Below are 15,479 nucleotides of genomic sequence, written 5' to 3'. Positions count from 1 at the left end.
GCCATTCAAGCCTATTCATCTGCCTACGATATAGGCAAAGGAGGGGGAATGCACCTGACTCAAGCGCAGTGTAGAATGATTTCAACGTTGTGCAAGGTTCTGCAACCCCTTGAACTTGCCAAACGTGAAGTCAGTTCAGACACTGCCAGCCTGAGTCAGGTCGTTCCCCTCATCAGGCTTTTGCAGAAGAAGCTGGAGAGATTGAAGGAGGAGCTAAAACAGAGCGATTCCGCTAGGCATGTGGGACTTGTGGATGGAGCCCTTTATTCGCTTAACCAGGATTCACGGGTGGTCAATCTGTTAAAATCAGAGCAATATATTTTGGCCACTGTGCTCGATCCTAGGTTTAAAGCCTACGTTTATCTCTCTTTCCAGCAGACACAAGTCTGCACATTTTCAAAGACCTGATGGTGAGACATTTGTCAAGTCAAGCGGAACGTGACCCGCCAACAGCTCCTCCTTCATTTTCTCTCCCGCCACTGGAGCTGCCAGGAAAAGGATCGGATTTCCAAAACCACCCGCTGGCGGTGATGCAGGGAAGTCAGGAGCGAAAACTGACATCTGGGCCGGACTGAAGGACCTGCCAACGATTACTGACATGTCGTCTACTGTCACTGCATATGATTCTGTCACCATTGAAAGAATGGTGGAGGATTATATGATTGACAGCTTCCCAGTAGGCATGTCAGACAAGTCCGTATGTATACTGGCAGGAAAATGAGGCAATTTGGAGGCCCTTGCACAAACTGGCTTTATTTTACCTAAGTTGCCCCCCCTCCAGTGTGTACTCCGAAAGAGTGTTTAGTGCAGCCGGTCACCTTGTCACCTTGTCAGCGATCGGCGTACGTGGTTACTTCCACAAAATGTGGAGAAGATGATGTTCATCAAAATTAATTATAATCAATTCCTCACAGCAATTGCCTCCAGAAAGTACACAGGGACCTGAGATGGTGGATTCCAGTGGGGACGAATTAATACTCTGTGAGGAGGGGGATGTACACAGTGAAAGGGGTGAGGAATCGGAGAATGATGATGAGGTCGACATCTTGCCTCTGTAGAGCCAGTTTGAGCAAGGAGAGATTGATTGCTTCTTTTTTTGGTGGGGGCCCAAACCAACCAGTCATTTCAGCCACAGTCGTGTGGCAGACCCTGTCGCTGAAATGATGGGTTTGTTAGAGTGTGCATGTCCTGTTTATACAACATAAGGGTGGGTGGGAGGGCCCAAGGACAATTCCATTTTGCACCTCTTTTTTTTTATTTATCTTTGCATCATGTGATGTTTGGGGCCAATTTTTGTAAGTGCCATCCTGTCTGCCACTGCAGTGCCACTCCTAGATGGGCCAGGTGTTTGTGCCGGCCACTTGAGTCGCTTAGCTTAGTCATCCAGCGACCTCGGTGCAACTTTTAGGACTCATAATAATATTGTGAGGTGTGAGGTGTTCAGAATAGACTATAATGAGTGGAAATTATTGTTATTGAGGTTAATAATACTATAGGATCAAAATTACCCCCAAATTCTATGATTTAAGCTGTTTTTGAAAAAAAAAACACCCGAATCCGACAAATTTTTTTCAAGAAGGTTCTGCCAAAACGCGTCCGAATCCAAAACACAGGCGTGGAACCGAATCCAAAACCAAAACACAAAACCCGAAAAATTTCCGGTGCACATCTCTAATTTTATATCACTGAAAACGTCACTCTCAATTTCACAAGTTTTTCTTGCTGTATTTTTTTTTTAGAATTGTATTAATTATCTGGCATATTGTAGAATCCTGTCAGATATGGTATAAATGTCTTCTACCTTTATGCTGATTGTCTGTATCTATTTCAGAGGTTCCCAAACGTTCATAAATTGCAGCATGTTAGATTATCAGCATTACTTTTCATGACACTCCTAGGCCAAGAATTAAAAACAAGGATGAAATAAAGTAAATTGTTCTTACAGATGGAGCCACACTCACTGAGCGTGGCTGCATTGCTGGCGGGGGCGCGCAGTGTGCCTAGGCATGCTCACGCCTCGGCACACCGCTGAGCATACAGTGAAACTCCCATTCACTTTAAATGGGGCGCGTGCGCATCTACGATGCATGTCGTCCCATTCATTCCCAACATTGCACCTCGCTGGGTGCACCTAGTCGTTGACAGAGCCATGATTAGCGTGTCTCCATCTGTAACTTTCATCATCAGGGCCAGTTATTGGGAAGAGGACAGGGTTTCACTTCTATTTGTCCACAAATGATATGATTGGCAGCCACCAGTGTGGACTTGGCCAATCACATAGAAAATAATTTGATTTGGTCCTGAACCACCAACCTGTGGTACCCCTGTAAGTGTCCAGGATGCCATGGCACTCAGTTTACAGACCACTAATCCATTTGATTCTTGTATGTGTTGGATAGCAATAAGATATACCTCAAATCTAATTAAAAAATGCAGTCTCATAAAGCCAATAAATTAATTAGCTGTTCGTGAGGAATTGATATACAGTAATAAGAAACTGCATACAAAGATCTACACATAAATGTTAAATTCACTCATAAATTACAATCTTATAATAAATATAGAAAACATTATACCAATTTAGTTATTGTAATATTTATGAAGGTTTTAATTGATTAATTTGTCATGAAAGTAAAATATAACATTACACATTAATTCTCAAGACATAAATGTATTTCTTGCTTAATATGTGGAATGTCATATCTTATAACAGCATCGTCAGTGAGGTCATCATCATTATCTTGTGCCTCCTTTTCCTCTTTCTCACTCTAGATTTCATTTCCCCTACACCAATGAGAAAAAAAGTTATTGTCAGCAAATACAATATCAGCCAATCAAAATGCAAACATTCAGAAAGAGAATGACTTTCAGTGAAATGTTACTTGTATTTTAAGTGACATTTGATCAGTGAAGAGAACAGACTATGAAAATGAACTAACAACTGGTTAATGAGAGAAGAAAATTTAGAATTTACCAAACTAGTTATGCCATAATCAGGTGGCATTATTCATTGTAGCCTTTGTCCTGTATTCTGCATTGCCGGCTCCTGGGCCCAGGGCAGTCGAGAGCCGGGCTGGGCCCAGGTACTTTTCAAGGGGAGTGGCCTAATCACAGGAGTTGTGGTCATGTACCCTTAGAAAAAATACTGAAAACAATTGTATTTTAAGCACCTCTGAGGCCACACTGTAGTCCAGTACACAGCAGAGTGTTCTGGCCTGAGGAGAAGAGCTGCAGCTGCTGCTGGGGGCCCGGGCCCCTACTGGACCCTCACTGGGCCTCTCCATCAGACTGGGCCCGGGTAATTTGTACCCTCTCCCCCCCTCTCTCGACACCACTGCCTCGGCCACAGCTACTCCCTGCAGGCCCAGCCTGCTGCGGTGTCATAGGACACTGCAGGTAACCTCTGGCAGGTGAAACTAAATCCCTGGGAACAGCCCCGTTTTCATGTGAAAACAGGGCTGTATCTACCGAAAACACACAGCTGTGTGTTTTCAGGAGATTATGTATTTTATTTAAAGGTGAACAAATTGGATAGCCTATAAAAAAATATTGGTGAAACATTGGAAAAAAGTGTGAAAAATTGCAGTTTTTTGCACCCCGATGTTGTTTCACCTGTAATTGGATACACTCCTAAGGATGCACCTACAAAATTAGAACGTACGACGTTTTGTATTGATTTTTCTTTCTTCATTCATGACAAAATGATATAAAGAAGAAGATGAATGGAAGAACTATAACACACCGTGGAAACTACTGTATCATTTGATGGGGTGGTCTTCTGTATGCCGGCGGTCGGGCTCCCGGCGCTCAGTATACCGGCGCCGGGAGCCCGACAGCCGGCATACCGACACTTATTTTCCCTCGTGGGGGTCCACGACCCCCATAGAGGGAGAATAAAATAGTGTGGCGCGTGTAGCGCGCCACCGTGCCCGTAGCGTGGCGAGCGCAGCGAGCCCGCAAGGGGCTCATTTGCGCTCGCCACGCTGTCGGTAAGCCGGCGGTCAGGCTCCCGGCGCCGGTATGCTGGTCGCCGGGAGCCCGACCGCCGGCCAGCCGTAGTGAACCCCATTTGATGTATGGACTGAATATTATTGATGGAATTAATTTTTTTATGGTATTTGTAGAAAACATGACTAAGCTCCAAGGCCCGCTGTTTTCTTTATGATTTGCTATATATAAATACGGTTTGTAAGTGCTCAGCCTGTATATGTACTGTATGTGTACCAATGATAAACAGTAGTAAATATACGGCAGGATGTAATGATGCCCAAGTCTGGTGGCTATGCGGATGGCGGCAAAACTTGGACTTTTTTTAAAGGGACAATCACTTACAAGGCAAAACCATGCCTTGTATGTGATTGTCCCTTTCAAACAATGTCCAAGTTCGGCCAGCATCCTGCACGGCCGCCGGACTCGGGCAGCATAACATCCCGCCTATGGTGTGCATTCTGTAGTAAGTATACAAGAAGAAAACCAATGTTCATTCAAATAACCTTAACTATAGAGTAGGTTAATTTTTTTTTAAAGCTTGGAGAGAGATAAAGTGGAGAAAGATATTGTACTGCACAAACCAATCAGCTTTTATTTTCCCTGATGAATTGAAAAAATTATAGTAGCTGATTGGCTGGTATTTTATCTGTCTCCACTTTATCTCTCTCCAAGTTTTGATAAATCTAGCCCAGTGTATTAAATTGTAGCATGGAAGTTATGCATGAACATGTTTTTCATACCAGGTGTGGGATGTATCAATATGTGATGCATCACTCCACTCTCCGCATGTATAGCGGCATTAACTTATTCCATATGCATGAAGAAAATAATAAGATTTTAAACCTACCGGTAAATCTTTTTCTCCTAGTCCGTAGAGGATGCTGGGGACTCCGTAAGGACCATGGGGAATAGACGGGCTCCGCAGGAGACATGGGCACTAAAAAGAACTTTAGATATGGGTGTGCACTGGCTCCTCCCTCTATGCCCCTCCTCCAAACCTCAGTTAGAAAACTGTGCCCAGAGGAGACGGACAGTACGAGGAAAGGATTTTTGTTAATCTAAGGGCAAGATTCATACCAGCCCACACCATCCACACCGTATAACATGGAATATACGAACCAGTTAACAGTATGAAACAAAACAGCATCAGCCCAAGACTGATCAAAACTGTAACATAACCCTTATGTAAGCCAAAACTATATACAAGTCTTGCAGAATTTAGTCCGCACTGGGACGGGCGCCCAGCATCCTCTACGGACTAGGAGAAAAAGATTTACCGGTAGGTTTAAAATCTTATTTTCTCTTACGTCCTAGAGGATGCTGGGGACTCCGTAAGGACCATGGGGATTATACCAAAGCTCCAAAACGGGCGGGAGAGTGCGGATGACTCTGCAGCACCGATTGAGCAAACATGAGGTCCTCCTCAGCCAGGGTATCAAACTTGTAGAACTTTGCAAAGGTGTTTGAACCCGACCAAGTCGCCGCTCGGCAAAGCTGTAATGCCGAGACACCTCGGGTAGCCGCCCAAGAAGAACCCACCTTCCTAGTGGAATGGGCCTTTACTGAATTTGGTAACGGCAATCCAGCCGTAGAATGAGCCTGCTGAATCGTGTTACAGATCCAGCGAGCAATAGTCTGCTTAGAAGCAGGAGCGCCAACCTTGTTGGCTGCATACAGGACAAACAGTGCCTCTGTTTTCCTAACCTGAGCCGTTCTGGCTACATAAATTTTCAATGCCCTGACCACATCAAGGGACTCGGAATCCTCCAAGTCCCGCGTAGCCACAGGCACCACAATAGGTTGGTTCATATGAAAAGAGGAAACCACCTTAGGCAAAAATTGAGGACGAGTCCGCAACTCCGCTCTATCCACATTGAAAATCAGATAGGGGCTTTTATAAGATAAAGCCGCCAACTCAGACACTCGCCTTGCCGATTCCAAGGCCAACAACATGACCACTTCCCAAGTGAGATACTTTAATTCCACCGTTTGAAGAGGTTCAAACCAGTGAGACTTAAGGAACCGTAACACCACATTAAGGTCCCATGGTGCCACAGGAGGCACAAAAAGAGGCTGGATATGCAGCACTCCCTTCACAGAAGTCTGGATTTCTGGGAGAGAAGCCAATTCCTTCTGAAAGAAAATGGATAGGGCCGAAATCTGAACCTTAATGGAGTCTAATTTTAGGCCCAAATTCCCTCCAGTCTGTAGGAAGTGAAGGAAACGGCCCAGATTGAATTCTTCCGGAGGAGCATTCCTGGACTCACACCAAGACACAAACCTCCTCCATATACGGTGATAATGCTTTGCAGTCACGTCCTTCCTAGCCTTTATCAGAGTAGGAATGACCTCATCCGGAATGCCCTTTTTCGCTAGGATCCGGCGTTCAACTGCCATGCCATCAAACGCAGCCACGGTAAGTCCTGGAACAGACAGGGCCCCTGTTGAAACAGGTCCTCTCTGAGAGGAAGAGGCCACGGATCTTTCGTGAGCATTTCCTGCAGATCCGGATACCAGGCCCTTCGAGGCCAATCTGGAACAATGAGAATTGTCTGTACTCCTCTTCGTCTTATGATTCTCAATATCTTGGAGATGAGAGGAAGAGGAGGGAACACATAGACCGACTGGAACACCCACGGTGTCACCAGGGCGTCCATTGCTACCGCCTGAGGGTCCCTTGACCTGGTGCAATATCTCGGAAGTTTCTTGTTGAGGTGTGACGCCATCATGTCTATTCAAGGCAGTCCCCACTGACTTGCAATCTCTGCAAAGACTTCCTGATGGAGTCCCCACTCTCCTGGATGTAGATCGTGTCTTCCCAGTTGTCTACTCCCGGAATGAATACTGCCGTCAGAGCGCTTACATGATTTTCCACCCAGCAAAGAATCCTCTGGCTTCTGTCATTGCCACTCTGCTCTTTGTTCCGCCTTGACGGTTTACATGAACCACTGCTGTGATGTTGTCTGACTGAATCAGAACTGGTAGGTCACGAAGCAAATTCTCCGCTTGACGAAGGCCGTTGTATATGGCCCTTAATTCCAGTACGTTGATGTGTAGACAAGCCTCCTGGCTTGACCATAGACCTTGGAAGTTTCTTCCCTGTGTGACTGCTCCCCATCCTCGGAGGCTCACGTCTGTGGTTACCAGAACCCAGTCCTGAATGCCGAACCTGCGACCCTCTAAAAGGTGAGCACTCTGCAGCCACCACAGGAGAGATACCCTGGCCCTGGGGGACAGGCTGATCATCTGATGAATCTGTAGATGCGACCCGGACCACTTGTCCAGAAGGTCCCACTGAAAAGTCCTTGCATGGAACCTGACGAATGGAATGGCCTCGTAAGACGCCACCATCTTTCCCAGAACTCAAGTGCAGTGATGCACCGACACCCTTTTTGGCTTCCAGAGGTCCCTGACCATGTTCATGAGTTCTTGGGACTTTTCCTTCTGGTCTGTATCCAGGATCATGCCTAAGAAAGGCAAACGGGTCGTTGGAACCAACTTTGACTTCGGGAGATTGAGAATCCAGCCATGCTGGTGCAACACCCTCAGGGAGAGTGCTACGCTGTTCAGCAGCTGCTCTCTTGATCTCGCTTTTATTAGGAGATCGTCCAAGTACGGGATAATAGTGACTCCCTGCTTGCGCAGGAGCACCATCATTTCCGCCATTAGCTTGGTGAAAATCCTCGGGGCCGTGGAATTTCAAAACGGCAACGTCTGAAATTGGTAATGACAATCCTGTACAGCAAATCTCAGGAACGCCTGATGAGGCGGATATATAGGGACATGAAGGTATGCATCCTTTATGTCCAGGGACACCATATAATACCCCCTTCCAGGCTGACGATGACCGCTCTGAGTGATTCCATCTTGAACTTGAACCTTTTTAAGGAAAGGTTTAAGGATTTTAAATTCAGAATGGGTCTGACCGAACTGTCCGGTTTCGGAACCACAAACAGGGTTGAGTAATACCCCATCCACTGCTGAAGCAGGGGAACCTTGAGCACCACTTGTTGAAGGCACAATTTTTTAATTGCTGCTAAAACTACCTCCCTCTCTGGGGAAGAAGCTGGAAGGGCCGATTTGAAAAACAGGCGAGGAGGCACCTCTTCGAATTCCAGCTTGTAACCCTGGGAAACAATGTCTATTGCCCAGGGATCCACCTGTGATTGAACCCAGACGTGGCTGAAAAGTCGAAGACGTGCCCCCACTGGAGCGGACTCCCTCAGCGGAGCCCCAGCGTCATGCGGTGGATTTTGTAGAAGCCGGGGAGGACTTCTGCTCCTAGATTGTCGGGTCCATAGGGCTCGCCTAGCAGAAATCGCCATCGCATTGGCTCTGGAACCCAGTAGGCCAACATCTCTCTGAGCATCTCTCATATATAGGACAGCATCCTTAATATGACCGAAGGTCAATAAAATGGTTTCCTTATCCAGCGTATCAATATCAGCAGATAAGGTATCTGTCCACGCTGCTACCGCGCTACAAACCCAAGCCGACGCTATCGCCGGTCTGAGTAATGTACCAGTATGTGTGTAAATAGACTTCAAGGTAGTCTCCTGTCTGCGATCTTTGAGGGCTGCGGTATCTTGAGATGGCAGCGCTACCTTTTTGGATAAGCTTGTCAACGCTTTGTCCACCCTTGGGGAGGATTCCCACCATATCCTGTCCTTAGTCGGGAAAGGATACGCCATAAGAATCCTCTTGGGAATCTGCAGTTTCTTGTCTGGAGTTAGCCAAGCCCTTTTAAACAACTCATTTAGCTCATGAGAAGGGGGAAAAGGAACCTCAGGCTTCTTTTCTTTAAACATGTGTACCCACGTGTCAGGTACCGAGGGGTCATCTGTTATATGCAACACATCCTTTATTGCAATAATCATATAATGAATACTTTTAGCCAATCTAGGCTGCAACTTCGCATCATCATAGTCGACACTAGAGTCAGAATCCGTGTCGGTATCAGTGTCAACTACTTGGGATAGTGGGCGCTTCTGAGACCCAGAAAGTCCCTGCGTCATAGTGAAAGGTAGGGCTTGACTGCCTGTACATTCCCTGGACTCCACTTTGGTGGTCATTCCGAGTTGTTCGCTCGGTAATTTTCTTCGCATCGCAGCGATTTTCCGCTAATTGCCCATGCGCAATGTTCGCACTGCGACTGCGCCAAGTAAATTTGCTATGCAGTTAGGAATTTTACTCACGGCATTACGAGGTTTTTTCTTCGTTCTGGTGATCGTAATGTGATTGACAGGAAGTGGGTGTTTCTGGGCGGAAACTGGCCGTTTTATGGGTGTGTGTGAAAAAACGCTGCCGTTTCTGGGAAAAACGCGGGAGTGTCTGAAGAAACGGGGGAGTGTCTGGGCGAACGCTGGGAGTGTTTGTGACGTCAAACCAGGAACGAAACTGACTGAACTGATCGCAGTTGCCGAGCAAGTGTGGAGCTACTCAGAAACTGCTAAGAAGTGTCTATTCGCAATTCTGCTAATCTTTCGTTCGCAATTTTACTATGCTAAGATTCACTCCCAGTAGGCGGTGGCTTAGCGTGTGCAAAGCTGCTAAAAGCAGCTTGCGAGCGAACAACTCGGAATGAGGGCCTTTGTCCAACCTCTTGTGTAATAAATTCACATTTGCATTTAAAACATTCCACATATCCAACCAGTCAGGTGTCGGCGTTGCCGACGGAGACACTACACTTATTTGCTCCATCTCCTCTTTAGAAGAGCCTTCCGCTTCAGACATGCTGACACACGCATACCGACACCCCACACACTCAGGGAAATCTGTAATCTGGAGAGAGTTCCCCAACCAAGGCCCTTTGGAAAGACAGAGAGAGAGTATGCCAGCACACACCCGGCGCCAATGACCCTGGAAAAATCCCAGATATATATAGTGCTTTTCTTTATATAATCACTGCACCAAATTATGTGCCCCCCCCTTCTTTAAAACCCTCTGTCACCGTGCTCAGCAGGGGAGAGTCCGGGGAGCCAGCTTCCCAGCGGTGTGCTGTGGAGAAAATGGCGCTGGTTAGTGCTGAGGAATCAAGCTCCGCCCCCTCAGCGGCGGGCTTCGGTCCCGCTCGATTTCTTCAAAACTGGTGGGGGTTTAAATATACAGTCCACAGAGCCTATATATCTATACTGGCCAGTCCTAGAGGTTTATTATTGCTGCCCAGGGCGCCCCCCCCTGCGCCCTGCACCCATCAGTGCCTGCCACTATGTGTTGTGTGTGGGAGCAATCTTCTGCCGCCTCTGAAGTCTTCTATCTTCTTATACTCACCCGGCTTCTATCTTCCTGCTCTGTGAGGAGGACAACGGCGCGGCTCAGGGACGAACAGCGAGGGGATACCTGCGTTCCGACTCCCTCTGGAGCTAATGGTGTCCAGTAGCCTAAGAAGCAGAGCCTAGCATTTAAGTAGGTCTGCTTCTCTCTCCTCAGTCCCACGATGCAGGGAGCCTGTTGCCAGCAGGGCTCCCTGAAAATAAAAAACCTAACAAAATTCTTTCTTTCAGAGAAACTCAGGAGAGCTCCATGTAGTGCACCCAGTCTCCTCTGGGCATAGTATCAAACTGAGGTCTGGAGGAGGGGCATAGAGGGAGGAGCCAGTGCACACTCACATCTAAAGTTCTTTTTAGTGCCCATGTCTCCTGCGGAGCCCGTCTATTCCCCATGGTCCTAACGGAGTCCCCAGCATCCTCTAGTACGTAAGAGAAAAGAAAGTACAGTTCTTGCTGTAAGAGTTGTCCTTTGCGATGTGTGGTCTTCCCGGTTTATGACCTGGGAGTCCATCTGTGTATGCGTCTAGTGACGTATGCACCACGGAGGGTGCTCGGAGAGATTCGTTTAGATTCCTATCAGCAAGGAAATGTGAAAGAAGACCATAGGCTTCTCTAAAAAACACAATCTAAAAATGGCATTGCCCACCGCATCCAAGCACTGGATTCTATCACATTCCGGAGCTTCGTGTGTATACGACAAGCAGCCAAACCTCTAGAGCAGTGGCGGATCTTGCCACGGGCAAGCGGTACTTTTGCCCAGGGCGCCGCCTTCCGGAGGGCGCCGCACCAGGGCAAGATCCGCCACTGTGCCCCCCGCAGTGCCCCCCCGCTTTGAAGGGAACCAGACGCATAGCGTCTAGTTTCCCTTCATTGAGAGGACCTTAGTTGTGCGGTGCGCGATGACGTCATCGCGCACCGCACAGCAAAGGTCCTCTCCATGAAGGGAAACTAGACGCTACGGTCTAGTTTCCCTTCATGTAGAGGACCTTTGCTGTGCGGTGCGCGATGATGTCATAATTGACCTCTAGTCATAATTGATCTCTAGTGTCTATGCTGTTCTATGGGAGAGACGTAATAACGTCTCTCCCATAGATCGAGGAGAGGAGAGGAGAAGAGCGGCGCCGCCGGCGGAGGAGGTCTGCAGCGGTCTGGATCAGGAACGGGGATGGTAAGTATACTTTTTTTTATTTTCTTTTTTCTTTCAGCGTCGCTACAGGGGGCATAAATGGGGGCGTAACTGGCCATGCCCCCATTTGAAGCCACGCCCCTATACTTTGCCCGGGACGCCACAAGGCCAAGAACTGGCCATGCTCTAGAGATGGCATTTTCGGAGGCTTAGACAATTTTTTCTACTTGCTGCATCTCACCCTAGGTCTATTGAATTTTGTTACAGATTTATGTTTAGTTTCTTCTTGATAGTGTTATATTAAACACTGCACCACCATTACTGATCATTGATAACATATTAGGAACGTATGACACTTTGGCACTCTGGCACTTTCTCTTCATTTGACCCCACAAGTGAAGATGAAGTATCAACACTCTTTTCATCCTCCTACTCCACTACCTCTCCTCTTGATCCTATACCCTCACAAATCAATAAAACTTTGTCTCCTGTGCTTATCCCAACCTTAACTATAATCTGTAATTTCTCTCTCTCTCTCTCTACTGGTATCTTTCCTTCTCTGCTTATACATGCAGTGATTACTCCCATTCAAAAAAAACCACAACTCTGACCCAAACACACTCTCTAACTACCGTCCCATTTCTCAGCTACCATGTCCCTCCAAGTTATTTGAGAGACTTGCCTACACTCGCCTTACACACTCTCTCAATTCCCACAACTTATTGGACCCACTTCAGTCAGGCTTTTGTGCCCAACACTCCACATAGACGGCACTGACCAAAGTATTGAATGATCTAGTCACTGCTAGATCAAAAGGCATTACACACTTCTTATTATTCTTGATCTCTCTGGTGCTTTTGACACTGTCAACCACTCTCTTCTCATACAAACACTACAATCCCTAGGTCTTCAGGACATAGCCCTTACTTGGTTCTCATCCTACCTATCTAATCGCTCTTTCAGTGTTCACTTCTCCGATTCTACCTCTTCCTCTCTACCTTTATGAGTTGGAGTACCGCAAGGCTTAGTCTTGGGTACTCTGCTGTTCTCAGTCTATACGTCATCTTTTGGTAAACTAATCAGCTCCTTCAGATTTCAGTATCATTTGTACGCTGATGATACTCAAATCTCCCTATCCTCCTCAGATTTATCACCATCTGTATTGGCTCGGGTCACTGAATGCCTGTCTGCCATTTCATCTTGGATGTCATCTCGCCACCTCAAACTCAACATTTCCAAAACAGAATTATTTTCCCACCAGCCAAGAGTAGTTACCAACCTGATATCTCCATAACTGTTGACAATGCGACTATCCACCCTACCCCACAAGCTCGCTGCCTAGGTGTCACCCTTGACTTTGAACTGTCCTTTGTTCCACACATTCCATCTGTCTCTAAATCATGTTACATGCACCTAAAAAAACATATCCAAAATATGCCCTTATCTTACACAAAACACTCCAAAAACTCTATGCACTCATCATCTCCTGCATTGATTATTTTAATAGTCTACTTACTGGTCTTCCCAAACATAGGATCTCACCACTTCAATCCATTTTAAATGCAGCTGCAAGGCTAATCTTCCTCGCTAGATGTTCTTCATCTACTGATCCACTCTGTCAGTCCCTCCATTGGTTACCAGTATTCTACCATGTTCAATATAAAATACTTTTACTTACATACAAGGCTATTAACTGCACCATCATACACCTCCTCACTAATTTCAAAATATCTCCCTACCAGACCTCTCCGCTCTGCACAAGAGCTGTGTCTCTCAACCACATGTATTACTTGTTCCCACTCAAAATTACAGGACTTTATCCGGGCTTCACCCACTTTGTGTAATGCCTTCCCATCCTCTAGTCTCCAAATCTTCAAACGTTCCCTGAAAACTCATCTCTTCAGAAAAGCCTACCAAATTCCAGACCCATCCACATAACCTTCAATGCTTCCCTATCCAATGACATCCTCTCTGTACAGTTCACATAACCTCACATATTTTGTCTTCCAACATTGCTGGGTGATCATATCATACAAACCATTAAGAACCTAGCAATCTGGTGGACCATTATGCAATAGGTAGCATCTATCCTTGTGTATCAATGCCTATTTCCCTATAGATTGTAAGCTTGTGAATAGGGCCTTCCCACCTCTATGTCTGTCTGTCTTTGCCCGGTTTTGTTCTATAACTGTTGTTCTAATTGTAAAGCGCAAAGGAATATGCTGCGTTATACAAGAAACTGCTGATAAATAAATAATAATAAGTCTAGTTTTTCCCAAAAATTCCCATTGGCATCTGATGAAAGTAAATTGTCCAGCAGCTGCCAGGCTCACATGCCTTCAGAAACCCCTTGCTGCTCTGGAAATCCTCCAGTCTTCTCCTCTCAAACAACACAGTGGTCATCATCTTTGGCAGTCTGAGGACACAGAGCTCAGGGCATCACACTCTCCTCTGGCCACAGTGTTCAGCGATCATGACCAAATCCTGACAGGATTGCTCATCCATGCTGCAGGAACAGAATCTTCCTGCGGCCTGGCCTCACTGAAGCTGACTACAATCTGTGCATGTTTTGTATACAAATAAAGAATACATCCATACTAAATAAAATTCCCACCCTCTCCATTACCAGTTAATAAAGTATATTTTAGTAATAGAGGTAACTGACAAATTGAAGAACTGCATACGTGGTTAATTATAATCATATAACTATATAACACGTTACAGCATTTTAGTAATGATCACCTTTCTTTCTGGATACATTTACCATTAAATAAAAACATGTGTATACTGTATACATGTACAATGGTGATCATTCCGAGTTGTTCGCTCTGTAATTTTCTTCGCATCGTAGCGATTTTCCGCTAATTGCGCATGCGCAATGTTCGCACTGCGACTGCACCAAGTAAATTTGCATTGCAGTTAGGAATTTTACTCACGGCATTACAAGGTTTTTTCTTCGTTCTGGTGATCGTAATGTGATTGACAGGAAGTGGGTGTTTCTGGGCGGAAACAGGCCGTTTTATGGGAGTGTGTGAAAAAACGCTACCGTTTCTGGGAAAAACGCAGGAGTGGCTGGAGAAATGGAGGAGTGTCTGGGCGAACGCTGGGTGTGTTTGTGATGTCAAACCAGGAACGACAAGCACCGAACTGATCGCACTGGAAGAGTAAGTCTCGAGCTACTCAGAAACTGCACAGAGAAGTCTTTTCGCAATATTGCAAATCTTTCGTTCGCAATTTTGATAAGCTAAGATTCACTCCCAGTAGGCGGTGGCTTAGCGTGTGCAAAGCTGCTAAAAGCAGCTTGCGAGCGAACAACTCGGAATGAGGGCCAATATGTCATCATCAGCTTTCAGAATTTTTTTTTTAATTTTAATAAACTAATATATTTAAAAGGAGCCACCTCGTTTTCATCAGCTCTGTCATTGCCCTCCTTCTTATCACCAGCATCTTTATCTGAATCTTCATCTGAATCTTCATCTGAATTTTCATCTGAATCTTCATCTGAACCTTCCTCTGAACCTTCCTCTGAATCCTTTTCCTCTTTCTCTTTATCAGATTTTTTATCATCTTTATCCCTGCAAGAAACATAATTTATTCACTGCATGCAGGGCCGGCGCTACCCGCTCAGCAAAGGGATGCAGTGCAGGTAGGCACCAGGCTGGGAGAGGCGCTGTCCCTGCACTGCATCCCTGTGCAGCGCCTGGGCCCCCTGCTGCTACTGCTGGCTGCTGTGCCTGTCACACCATTTGACAGGCAGCGGCGCCGGCAGCTTGAAGCCTCCCCTTACCTTCCTGCAGTGTCCACTGTCCTCCATATCCTGGCCGAAAAGGGGGTGGGGCTACATGGCGCTGAGGGGCGGAGCTACATGGGACCAGGCTGCAGAGCCTGAGGAGGACAGAAACTGTGGCCAGCCAGATGGTATGTGGTGGAGGGAAAGTGTTTGTGTGTGTGTGTCTGTATGTATGTATGTATGTATGTATGTATGTGTGTGTATCTGTCTATGTGTGTGTGGGTGGGGGGCATAATTTATATAAATGGCACTTCTGAGGGCATTACAGTGGTTGAAGTGGGCCTGCGCCAGTATGCAACGGTAT

At 46.3% G+C, this 15,479-nt stretch overlaps 1 protein-coding gene across 1 annotated transcript in view; it reads right to left on the bottom strand.

Moving 5' to 3' along the window:
• Nucleotides 1-2,607: 2,607 nt before the first annotated feature.
• LOC135051181 (prostatic spermine-binding protein-like) overlaps nucleotides 2,608-15,479 on the bottom strand; it is a 34,131-nt gene continuing 21,259 nt past the window's right edge. The window contains exons 3-4 of the mRNA XM_063957301.1: nucleotides 14,786-14,960; nucleotides 2,608-2,784 (exon numbers count right to left, since the gene is read on the bottom strand). Coding sequence (XP_063813371.1) covers nucleotides 2,776-2,784; nucleotides 14,786-14,960 — 184 coding nt within the window. The 3' untranslated portion in view covers nucleotides 2,608-2,775. The remainder of the gene's footprint in view (nucleotides 2,785-14,785; nucleotides 14,961-15,479) is intronic.

The sequence above is a fragment of the Pseudophryne corroboree genome, chromosome 2, assembly GCF_028390025.1.
Source record: "Pseudophryne corroboree isolate aPseCor3 chromosome 2, aPseCor3.hap2, whole genome shotgun sequence".
Taxonomy (NCBI): Eukaryota; Metazoa; Chordata; class Amphibia; order Anura; family Myobatrachidae; genus Pseudophryne; species Pseudophryne corroboree.
Note: the sequence above shows the minus strand (reverse complement) of the source record. Positions and strands in the feature narration are given on the sequence as shown.